This window comes from Pelodiscus sinensis, chromosome 4 (genome assembly GCF_052426305.1).
Source record: "Pelodiscus sinensis isolate ZL-2025 chromosome 4, ASM5242630v1, whole genome shotgun sequence".
Classification (NCBI taxonomy): Eukaryota; Metazoa; Chordata; order Testudines; family Trionychidae; genus Pelodiscus; species Pelodiscus sinensis.
Window position 1 is genome coordinate 112,335,760 of NC_143055.1, and position 12,633 is coordinate 112,348,392.

A 12,633-nucleotide genomic window follows, 5' to 3' on the forward strand; every position below is an offset into this window, starting at 1 on the left:
GAACTGGGGAACATAGCCCCAGCTGAAGGAGAGTTCCAGTTCGTATAGTCAAGATTTTTGACTTATTGGTATGATCTATCAGGGTGAGACACTGCTTGATTCAAATTTTGTTTATAGAATTCAGATTGTTACCTAAGAAATAAGAGGAAATTTGCAAAGTTTGATCTCTATATTTGCTACTTATAATTCTTGAAGTCTATCTTTCTGTAGTTAATACATTTCTTTTACTTAAAATGGTATGTTTTGGTTGAAGTGCTTGGGAAACTTCACCTCAGGTTACAAAGGCCTCCACATTGAGGTGTCCCCTCCATGTTGAGGGAAGGGTGGACTGGGTAATAATATGATGGTCAGACTTCTGACCAGAGCAAGACCATGTATTTCAGGATTCCTATGGGAGCTGTGGGGGAAATGACTGGAGCTTCTCTATTGTTGGTTCATGAGTGGCTGGCAAAATCATTCATATCACTCAGGTTACTTCTAGAATACCCTCAGCTTCTGAAAGAAGATATGCAAATTAGGTGCAAACTTGCATATCTTCTGATCCTTTTTCAGAAGTGGTTTTTTTGGTTTTGTTTTGTTTTTTAAAGGGCAGTCTAGACAGGGTTTTTGTGCAAAGTCCCCCCTCCCCCTTTTTTGAAAGAATCCTTATTCCTCAAAAAATGAGGTTTCCCTGAATGAGGATGTCAGTGTAAGTGCAGTACCTGCCAAAAGTTTGTAGCTTGTCACAGCATCACAGTGTGAGAGGAAAGCTACAGAGCGGGGAGACAGAGGGCTCAGTAATCCCACAGTTTAGGTTGCACCAGGGGAATGCCGTTACAGTCACTTTTTGTATTGTCTGTCTCTAGTTCAGTGAATGCCTGTTTCCCAGCTGTGTTTAGCTTCAAAAACATTAAACAAATCAAAGAACGGTAGTTCACACACATGAAGTTGGCCACAGCCACACATATGCCTCCCTCTTGTACAGGCGGTACAGGTTGTTTTGCTTTATTGATCGAGGCACTCCTCTGCTACAATTGGTGCTCTGTCCCAGTCACTGCAGCATACTGAAAAAACAGCCACAACAATACATAAAAAAAACCAAGCAACTACTCCACCAAAACCACAGTATAGGATGGCACAAAAGAGGAGCTGGTATTTGTCAATAAGGGCTTGTCTACAAGTGGAGATATTCAGAAACAATTATTTCAATAAATCTTCATGTGTAGACACACTTTTGTTTTAAAAACACAAAAAGCAGTCATGTAGCACTTTAAAGACTAACAAGATGGTTTATTAGGTAATGAGTTTTTGTGGGGCAGACCCACTTCTTCAGATCGTATTCTGAAAGTGAAATATCACGATCATTATATAACAGAGGGATACAATGAAGAAGTAAACAAATCAGCTATATAGAATAGAAGGGAGGTAGGAGGAAATTGCTTATTGTAAGAGTCAATTAAGTGGCTAATCTGGAGTTACTACCAATATCAAAAGGTGGGGAGGCTGTCTTTGTAAGGTGTAAGGTAATTATCTAAATTAAGGCAAGGTGTCAAATTTTAGCATACATAGAAGTTCTGAAGTCTCCCTCTGTAATCTGGTGTTAATGAGTTTTTCCTACTTGTTTTTGTTTAGTTTAACTCACTTTTTTAAACTTAACAAGAATAAGGCATGGGAAATTTCACATAGTCTGTCCCAAAAGGGAGTAAACCCCTGCACCTTTAAAAACAGCGAGAAAAGGTATATGATACGGGGGGAGGAGGGGGGAAAACGGGACTACTTGCTCAAAGTCTCAGAGAAGCATAGAGTGCTATCCTTTCTCTCTGAGATGTGCTGCATAGGGCTGTGATTAGGTGCACTCAAAAAAGAAGTCTTAAGATCAAGACAACATGAGTTGTTGGAGCAGGAATGCAGGTGGCAGACAGTCCTAGTGCTGACTTCCACATGGATACACTATTAAACTATTAATAGTAGCACTGGATATGTTCCTTTCCCTTCTGAATGAATTAAGCCCTAGCTGTTGTACTGGCATCAATAAATAAATAGCTTGCAGCAGGTGCTACCCGCGAAGCTGCCCATTTCATTCCAGTCCAGGCAAACAGCTTTGGGGATGCTAAAGAGTTAGGAGAGAATAGTGACTGGTTCAAGCCCCAAGTGTACTGAGGAAGGCGATTACTACTCCAATAATATTACTAGTGGAATAACCCTATCTATGAAATAACAATGTGGCTGCATCTAGACTGGCAAGTTTTTCCGTAAAAGCAACTGCTTTTGCAGAAAAACTTGCCAGCTGTCTACACTGGCCGCTTGAATTTCTGCAAGAACACTGACAATCTCATGTAAGAAATCAGCGCTTCTTGTGGAAATACTATGCTGCTCCCATTTGGGCAAAAGTCCTTTTGTGTAAAAGGGCCAGTGTAGACAGCTCAGATTTTAAAATTAATGGAGATTGCCTATTTCCTAGAACTAGAAGGGACCTTGAAAGGTCATTGTGTCCAGTCCCCTGCCTTCACATCAGGACCAAGTACCATAGCTGATGATTTTTTGCCCCAAATCCCTTAATGGCCTCCACAAGGATGGAACTCAAAACCCTGGGTTTAGCAGGCCAATGCTCAAACCACTGAGCTATCCCCTCCCCTTTTGTTTTTGGCAAAAAAGCCCAGATCGCAAAAATGGCGATTGGGGCTTTTTTGTGGAAAAGCATGTCTAGATTGGCACGGACGCTTTTCCGCAAAAAGTGCTTTTGCGGAAAAGCGTCCGTGCCAATCTAGACGCTCTTTTCTGCAAATGCTTTAATGGAAAACTCTTCCGTTAAAAGCATTTGCAGAAAATCATGCCAGTCTAGACATAGCCTGTGGGTTTCCTCAGCAGCCAAGAAATTTGGCTAACAAGTAAACAAAGTTCAGTGGACAGCTGCATAATATGTGAAGCATGGCTGATCCATTTACAGATCTTGCCACAAGCCTGTTGACTGACATACACTAAGACACAATCAGTGTGAATTTAGATAGAGAAATATAGAGTCCATGACACATTTAAGCATGATAAACCCTCTGACTCCCCACTTTTCTCTTACTTTAATATCTACATCTCTGAAGATTCTTAAATAAAAGAAAGGGGTATAGGCATGTCTAGATTATTCTAGTAACACATGGGAAATAACTTTAACATCAAGTTGACTGATTAGTTGTTTTTTCTAATTTTTTTTTTTGTTCCAAAGCCAGTGAGATATTTTGACATGAAAGTAGCTTTTAACGTAAGCCCTCCTACAATTAAGAGTAGTCTTCTGTGCTTGTTGTATGTGAACACATGCAAGGCCAGACAACTAAATTCAAGTGGAAGGCCTTGATGTTGCAATGGGCTCTGTGCAGATGAATGGAGGATGAATTGGTCTGGTGCTATGTATGGATAAAGTGGGTTACAATGGCCCACCCATGCAAAATTTGCTCCAGGTGAGATTTCTCAAAAGAGCTCAGCATTCACCAATTCCCAGTAAGTTAAATGAAAATTGCTAGGTGCTGAGTGTCTCAATTTAAGGGCAACTGCACCTCTAGTCCCCCCTTCATAGTCCACTCCAGGAGCATCTTGCCATGTTACCTTGTCCCACTCTCTTATGACTGGACACTTGAAGGCTGCACAGCTCCTGTTTTTCATTGTCATGTCCCCAGCAAGCCAGTTGCCTAATGTCCGGTGCTTCTGCATTGTTTTCTCTCCAATTACTATGAACTGTATATTCCCTGCAATTACAAGTTGCAGAGAAAACAAACTATGAAAGTTCTCACACTTGTACTAAAATCTTAACAGAGGTCACTATTAGCTTTAGAGGGGGCCCTACTAAGCCAAAGTCTTTTCATCCCCTCTGCAGCTGTTGGAACAGAAGAGTCCGGACTGTTTGCTGGTTCAAAAAGAAGGCCCCTAGCCAGTTTAAACTCAGCCTTTCTATGCCAAAAGCCATTCTCTGTTGGTTTCTGGTAAACTCAGTGGCTGTGTCTAGACTGGCCAGTTTTTCTGGAAAATCAGCCGCTTTTCTGGAAAAACTTGCCAGCTGTTTACACTGGCCGCTTGAATTTCCGCAAAAGCACTTACTTCCTACTGTCTGAAATCAGTACTTCTTGCGGAAATACTATTCTGCTCCCGTTCAGGCAAAAGTCCCTTTTGCACAAAGCTTTTGCGCAAAAGGGCCAGTGTAGACAGCTCAGATTTCTTTTTGGCAAAAAAGCCCCAATCGTGAAAATGGCGATCAGGGCTTTTTTGCAGAAAAGTGCGTCTAGATTGGCACGGATGCTTTTCTGCAAAAAGTGCTTCTGCAGAAAAGCGTCCATGCCAATCTAGACGCTCTGTTCTGAAAATGTTTTTAATGGAAAAGTTTTCCGTTAAAAGCATTTCTGGAAAATCATGCCAATTTAGATGCAGCCAGTTTGAACCACTATATCAGTGGAGGGCAACCTGCGGCCCAAGGGCCACATGGGGCCTATCAGGGTTCTATGTCTGTGGCCAGCGAGATATTTTGGTTACCATTATCCGAACACAAGGTTTCTAGATTCTACTTGTTTCCGTTTATGTAGTTTTTCCTATCAATATTACTAAAGTGGCATGCATGTAAAGCAAGGGCACATGAAGTGAAGTGTGTGCTGACTGCATATAACACTGACAGCAAGAGCTGGCTGCTTCCTTTACATTCAATGAAAGCACTTCTATGGTTCAGTCACCACACCATGCATATTCTAGGTTGTCATGGCTCCTTCTCCACTCTGGCATGATAAATGCAGAAGTGGGGGCTAGCAAGTGTACCCCAAAACCTTATCTACCAGGCTGTGGTATAAAACTTCCCTTCAATCTTAAAACCCTAGATTTTGAGGACAGAATCTCCACTGCCACTACCCAAATTAATAAAGAAACCAGGGGAGAGACCATTTGGGAAAATCTCACCCCTAAAGTAAAAAGCAAGACACCACCATTAACCAATACCAGGCTAATACAAGGAAAAGAGAACTTTTATTATTACCACACTATTCCTGTTGCAAGCATAATGATTAGATGGAAAAGTAACAAAATAATATACTTACGGAGAAACTCCATGGGCCTAGAACTTAGTTACAAAGGAAAGCCAAAACATTTTTAAGTGCACAGACAGCAGATCCCATACCCAAACCATAAAACAATGAAACCTAACGGACTTATCTAAACTTTACCCTACTTACAGAAAGTGAAGAAAGAGTCTTTTCTGGAAGGGAGACATAATGTCTGTCCCCCTCAATAGCTGGAGAGAACTGCCCAAGACAAAGGAGGGAAAACCCCAAATTCCTTTGTCACAGTTTGAAATTCCTACTACATTCCTATTGGCCACTCCACCTGGCTAGGTAAGGGAGATAGTTAACCCCTTAATCCCAAGGCTGCTGGCTAACCCTCATGATCATGGCATAGGTACAAAAGCACAGCTAACAAAACTACCCAATCCTGGGAGATTGGCTTAGTTATGACAATCTCACAGCCCACTGAGATAAAGGCAGGCCACTCACACGGCCCTAGCCTAGGTTGCCCATTGGTGCATTGTATGCAAGTCTTTTTAGAGTTGATACCTCTGTGGAAGTGTTTACAAACTTAATCATCTGCTCTTCTCTACATTGCATGTGATCCTTGGCCAACAGAGATATGTCAGCTATTCAAAAATGTAATACAAGGGTCTTGCATGCATTTGTAATATGTCTCACTGACATCTTTGCTGTGCATGTCTGATAATATCTCAAAAAGATTGTGTGTTTGTGTACATACTTGCTTAGAAGTTTTTTAAACTGGGCATAACTTTTCATTTTTAATGAAGTCAAAGTAGACTCAGAAGAATATGGAAAGGTGTTAATGAATGCAATAATCAGAAAATAGACACAAATAATCAATCTAAAAATGATTTCTCTCTACAAAGTAATAACAAATAACATTCTGCATCCATCTAAAAATGAAAGAGGATCTCAAAATACTTTATAGAATTAATGAATTAAGCAGCTGGTACCCTGGGAGATTTGTATTATTAGCCCCTTTACATACAATGTTCTGAAACTGAAGCAGAAAGACAGCATTCTATAGAGGGCTCTAAGCAGGAATATTTTTTCCCTGCAGTAAGAAAACAGGCAAATTCTTATAATAAAAAGAAAACACATCTCCCTCAGCTGTTTGGGCCCTCAGCAAGTGCTTAGTCTGCTTATGTCTAGCAGCAGCTCTGTACAGAAATATTAAACTTGCCCAGGATCTCTTACCAAGTGTGGCAGGGTCCATGGAACTGCTAGACCTATGCCTTATAAGACCATTTCCCCCCCATTGTTACTTATTGAAATATTGTGTATTTTTCCCTTACAAGACAGCATAAAGGTAAAAGGAGAGACAGTATAATAACTTAATGTGCAGGATCTGCTGTAGTCATGACAGCTAGCTCAGCACCAGGTCATTTCCTGATTGTAAAGTTGTTCTCCCCACCCCCAAACGCTACAGTAACTTATTCTAATCAAGTAGACATTGTTGGTTCAATGGTAAACGCTAGTGAAAACCCATCCATCAATCTTACTTCTGGAGAGCTCCTGTTCCAACCAGCCAAGGCCCCTCCTCCTTCCTTCGCAAAGCAGCACTACAAGCAGGGAGGAGAAACAGGGAAAAGCTAGTGTCAGGAGCTTCGCTGATAAAGGCACCGGAGCAAGAGGAAACCTGACTGACGGCTGCTCCTAACCCCAAAGGGAAAGCCGCGGTGCATGGAGGAGCCTGTCGTGTCTGTGACTTGCTGCAAGGGACACACACGCAGGCGCGATCACCCTGGAGCTTTTCCTGTTGTGTAGCAATAGCTACAGTGAGTGACAGGCGGAGGCCGCCCCCGCCAGCTAATGACACACGCGCGGTATCTCCCTGTTGCTGCTCTTGTGTGGCCAGGGGCTTCGTACAAAAAAGGGGAGACCCCTGCACAGTCCCCGCAGCTCTCCCGGGAACACATCACCTCCTCGGCAGCAATAGCAGGGCGCAGGGCAGAGCTTCCCTCCAGCCCCCGGGCCTGCCCCACCTCCCCGCCCCCGAGCCCCAAGGCAAATCACACAGGGCGCTTTACTACTCGCACTGCTGCTCAACCAAGCCTTTGGAACGCTCCGGGGAGAATTCCACCCCAGCTGCTGCTGCTGCTCCCTTTCCCCTCTCCGGTTCCCAATCCAGCTAATGGTGAGAGCCGTCAGAACACCTGGGAAGAGAGGCGGGCGGTAGTTATCTGACAGTGATTGGCAGTCCTACGCGAGCCAATGGCTGCTAGAGAGGAGGGGGGAAGAGGGAGAGGGAGCTGGGAGGGAGATGCGGGTGTAAGGCTAGGCGGTGAGGGTAGGTTGTGCCTTGGACTGTGTGCAGCTTAGTGGCTGTGTCTATGTGAGGGAAAGGAGAGACCCTGGGAGGGGGAAGAGACGTATCCAGATCTAGTGCAGCAGCCGGAGGAGCTGGAGCAGCAGCCGTTCCGCTGCTGTGGGGGAAGGAAGACCAAGGCTGCTACATTTGCACCCTGGTTATTTTTTAAAATTTATTTTTTTTCCTGGCTGCTTTTGCCTGTTGTTTGTGCAAAAATTTATAAATAAGGAAACGATTGGCGTGATTGAGATAAATAATTAACTAGCGGAGGAGGCGGAGGAGCAGGAGGAAGAAGAAGGAGGAGGAGGAGGAGAAGGAGGAAAGCAAAGCACAGCAAGCAGCAGGCAAGAGGGGCAATAACTTTAAGCATAGCCAAGGACCTAGAGACACTGACTGGCCGTTTGCTGCTGCAGCAGCCGTCTCAGCCTTGTGTCCGCGCTGTGTGAGGGAGCGAGCCCTTCCCTCCTGCCCCCGGCTGCTGGAAATGTCTGAGCATAAGGCAATTGATCCGAAGTTATCTACGACGGACAGGGTGGTGAAAGGTAAGTGCTGTGCCGTGCACAGACGGACACACATCGCCAGCTGTCTGCTTGCACAGCCCCTCCTCCATTTTTTTTAAAAAAAATTGGCTACCCCCGTCCTCCGAGATACTGTACCTATTCTCCTTCTCCCCCCCCCCCTTCGGGAACAGGGTCTGCTTATTTACTGTGGCTGCAGTTGCTAAATGCACGAGACGTGTTTGGAGGAGAAGGCGGAGGTGATGGGGGGAGTGAATAGGGAGTAGCCGCTGTGTAGGAAGTGGGTGGCTGTTGGTCAGGGTAGTGTCTTGGGGTGGTAATTTGGTTGGTATTTTGTACTGTTGACTCGGGTTTGGCTTTGTTCGTGAGATCTCTCTGCCTGGTGCTATATTGCAGCATTTTCTCCCCTTGCCTCCCCCTCTCTGCCTTCAAGTGATTGCATAGGGATCGCGCGAGAGAGGGGGAGCCCCAGCTTCCTTAGTTGCTGGAGTGTCTAAGGCAGAAGGAAGGGGAGGGCGAAAGAGGCAAAAGAGCCTGGCTCCCTTCTCTTCCCCTGGCTACTACTCCGGCCATTTCCCCGCCCCCCCCGGTCCGAGCCTTTCTGGGTTGCGTGGCCGGGTTCGCACGCAGACGCCGCTGTCTGGAGGCAGTTCTAGTCCCTGCATTTCAGCACCCCGCCTGCAGGAATATGCCCGTAAATCCCCCGATCTTGGCAGCCGGGGCTCTCCTTCTTCTCCTCCCCCTCCCCCTCCCTCGCGTCGCTGACATCGGTCCTCTCCTTGCCTCTCTCAAGCGTGCTGCGTGATGTATGTGACACCTGGAGCCAGCGGTTGATTCACAGACATCTCTATGCAGGCGGAGACGTGGCTTTTAATGTGCAAGAGCCGGGGGCCCTTCCCCGTGGTCCTTCACGGTCTATTTCTCCACTTAGGGAAGGGAAATCCGTCGATCTCTGGGCAAGAGCCTATGTAGCAGCAGCGGGAAATTCTTCTGCCTCTGGGCGATGCCATCTGGTTCAGTAGCCAAATGAGGGAGGGGGACCTGACTCTAGAATGTGAAATATTTATCCAGGAGGACCATCCCCTCTAGGAGAGGAAAATGCATGTGCTAGCCACATAATACATGCTGTACATTAAGCACTGTAGACGGCAATACAAGCCACTCCCCCCCCCATCATGATTATTGTTTATGATTTGGCCTGGTTGAGTGGAAGTAAACCAAGACCTACTGTTTGCCCTTACATCTTTGCTTGTGTGCGCCCATATCTATGTGTGGGTGTTCACCACAAGCGAGCATAATATGACTTTGTGCCATTTTTTTAAAAAAAATGTGTATTATGCTCTATAAGTGCTAATGCTTCTTGAGTCACTCCATTTGTTGAAAAGCATCTGAGAGTTTTCTTTAGCCACACAAGCACTGTGCACAACAACAAAGAAATGCTTATTCCTTTATGGGACAAATATATGTGTTTTAACAATGTACAATGCTTATAGCAAATGTGCATATTTCCATATGTGTGCTTAGATGTAACACGGTGTATCTATCGTAGGCTATAAACCTGTATTTATCTCCAGATTTTTTTGTGAAATACAAACTCCAAATGGATTGTGCAATGCTTCCAGAATCCAAGAGACTTAGAAAAAAATGGCTCTGCAGTATGTACAATTTTAAGTGCTTACTTGAGCATCAACCAAAAGTCTTGGGAGACTGAGATTAACATCTTTATGTATTTTAATTTTGTTTTTTCTAATGATGTTTGTTTTTGCCTTTATCTTGTGAAATAAGAAATCTGCCATGCAACTGAGGCAGTATTGCACTGAATCATGGTCCTGTGACATCACACTCAAAGAGCAAGGATTTAAAAGTTTGTAATACTCTTCAGCTGTAAATAAATATTTTTGCCTACTGTTTAAAGTACACTAGTAATTGGGGGCTGGAATGCAGATTTCTTCTTAAATATTGTTATTGAGTCTGTGCAAAGGTAGGATTAAGTTTTAGGAATTTAATCAGGGAAAACTTAAATTCATTGGGAATTATGCATAAATGAAAACAGGGGCAGGATTTGACCTATTATCTTTTCTGCTAAAAAAATCATCTTTGTTTTTCTAAATGCAGATAAAATTGCTACTCCTGTATTTAATAATAGGCTCAGTTACTGTTATATTTAGAGGTACTATAAGTCTAGGGTGTTGTTTTTTACACATTAGTGAGAGATTTTAGTCTTGTTATGACACTTAAATCTCTTTTCACATTGTTACAGTTCATTCTACGTTAAGTATATAGGCCTTTCCAGAAATGCTATTTCTAAGACACTGACAGCACAGGTAGTTGGGGATACTTACATATTTTTTATAGATATATATTGGTTGAACATTCAATCCATCAAACATTTAAGATTTTATTCCTTTTATGAAGTATTCATTAAGAGGGATTGAAAGAACAGAAATTGACCTAAATCGTGCTTAGAAGAGTTTTTTATACATCTGGCCTGATAGTGTTATACGTCAACGTTTTGTAGTTAATATTTGGATTCATTTAACTGGTTCATTCTTTTATTAAACACCAAAATCCTGTTAAATGCTTAAATACAGAACCTGGAATGAGTAATGCACGGTGAACTCTTAATAGGATTACGTTTATACTGTATCATATTCATTTTAAATTGCGTTCACTGACTGCTTTTTTATTGTTTAGAAGCATAAATGAAGAAAGATAGTAATGTAGCTTTTTTCATTTGTAATAACAAAACAAATGTGATTCATAACTTCATTTAGTGCTGTAGAATCCCAGGTCCTGTATTACATTAGCCAAAGCTGTAGTGTTCCTTCTTCATAGGCCATTCTCTATTCTATATCTTTTCAAGAGGAAAAGCTGAATAGCCTTGCAATGGTAAAATTAATACAATAAAGTATTATTAAACATATGGAGATAATTCTGAGGCTTCAAATAATTATGCATTTTTCTTCATTACATTTTAATCCTCTGGACCATGTTCAGATAAAACCTGTGTTAGCTGAGAGGGTTTTTAAAGATCCACAAATAAACTGTAAATTGGAACCTTATATGAGGAAGAAACACATTTTGGTCTTGTATATGGGCTTGATCAGTGGCATTATCAGTCAGGATCTGATAGTTTACCTACTGCAAAATTATAAGTTTATAGTTTTGAAAGATAATAGTCAGTCAACACATGATAGGAGATGTCTTGTTATATCAAGAACTCCAAGCTTTGTGTGAACCTTAGATACTACTGTGTAACAGTAGTAGGTTTGCAAGGGTGAGAATTCTAGCAGCTTTAAGCAGATTGCCATATTGCTGACACTTGTTGGTTGGTGGTGGTTTTTTTTTTTTTTGTATTTTAAAGATACTGCTAAAGAGTGACTCTAAAGATGTGAAATGATTTCAGTGCAAGAAACTATTTCATACATTGCCACTCACATAGAATTTTCAAGTCTATCAAATTGATTTAATTCAAATTAAAATGTCCTCATTTCTTCACAGAACAGTTAGGTATTACAAAATGCCTTGTAAGATCTTGGCCTTCTGTTGCCTGCATTATGTCATTTGTACACAATGGCACCTGACAGCTTATTGAGTGAAATCTTAATATGCACAGATCTGAAATTACTGGATAGTGTGCAATATAAAGAAGAAATTCAGGTCCATGTCTTCAAATGGCAAATTTTCAAAAGAAAACTCACTTCTGAAAGATGAAAAAATACATTTTTTGGGAACGGTATGGAAAGAATATCCTGCATGTCAGTCTGAAAGATACTCTTATACCTCAGTCAAGCAAAGATTATTCCACGACTTTCTCCTTTAATACATGCGTTCTGATGCAAGAAAATCTTAACTCTTTTTGCAACTGTAACATAGTACCTACAGTCTAAAGCTGATTTGTCTAACGTACAAATACTGTTAAAATGTATTGATCTGCAAACATACGTGATTAGTTGAGTGAAATTACTGATATGCATAAAGCTGTGCATATGCCTAAGTGCTTGCAGGATTAGGGCTCATAAATCCTCAGTCTTGCTGTAAGGTGCTGGCTTGAAAACCCTGTAGATTGAAGTCCTTCATGTCTTCATAGAAGAAGTATAACACAGGGTTTGTCTTTGTTTATCCTGGGATTGACCTCCCTGGGTTCGATTTTAGCAGGTCCTTACTAGATTTGCTAAATCAACTGCTGCACCCCCTTTGACTCTGGTACTCCACTGGGTCACGAGGTGTAAGGAAAGTTTCTCTCATTGACCACCTGCAGTGGGGATGCTATAGAAATTCAACCTAAGGTACGTCAACTCCAGCTACGCTGTTCTCCTAGCTGGAGTTGCATATCTTAGGTCAACTTTCTCCCGTACTGTAGACCTGTTCACACATGCAAATGGTTAAGCTTCTCCATGTCACTCTGCTTATGAGCTTTCATTCCTCTCAGTTGGGATGAAAGGGTGGCTAATTATCCACATTAGTTTAGCACTTGAAGCTTGTGAAATTTGGGGGAGGAGGAAAAAAGGGTGTCAGTGTTCTGGGTTTGGAACTGGCTTTTAAGGTGGGGATACCTGGTAATGGAAGCTGGCTGAGATACTAACTTATTCCACAAAGGTCACAGAACTGCTGGCTGGTGCCAATATCTTTTGATCACTACTCATCTTGGCAAGATTTGAACTAGTGACCATAGAAAGGAAAGGCTCTATATCAGGGGTGGGCAATATTTTCTTGCCAGGGGCCTCTTCTGGCAAGGTGGAGGAAACTTCATGTGCTTCCCTCTGCCCCAGGT

At 42.5% G+C, this 12,633-nt stretch overlaps 1 protein-coding gene and 1 long non-coding RNA gene across 3 annotated transcripts in view; one reads left to right on the forward strand and one right to left on the reverse strand.

Annotated features, from left to right (window-relative positions):
• Positions 1–201: 201 nt before the first annotated feature.
• LOC149524566 (uncharacterized) lies at positions 202–7,185 on the reverse strand. Its single transcript, XR_016349488.1, has 4 exons — positions 7,061–7,185; positions 6,533–6,592; positions 3,574–3,713; positions 202–1,043 (listed from the first exon to the last, which is right to left on the reverse strand). It is a non-coding gene; the product is annotated as an uncharacterized LOC149524566 (long non-coding RNA).
• Positions 7,186–7,288: 103 nt separating this feature from the next.
• PPP3CA (protein phosphatase 3 catalytic subunit alpha) overlaps positions 7,289–12,633 on the forward strand; it is a 338,739-nt gene continuing 333,394 nt past the window's right edge. The window contains exon 1 of one of the 2 annotated variants that reach the window (XM_075929664.2): positions 7,289–7,883. Coding sequence is in view for 1 of the 2 variants with exons in the window: in XM_006126898.5 (XP_006126960.1) it covers positions 7,826–7,883 (58 nt within the window). In the remaining variant the exon portion in view is untranslated. The remainder of the gene's footprint in view (positions 7,884–12,633) is intronic. The other variant, XM_006126898.5, reaches the window with a different exon arrangement.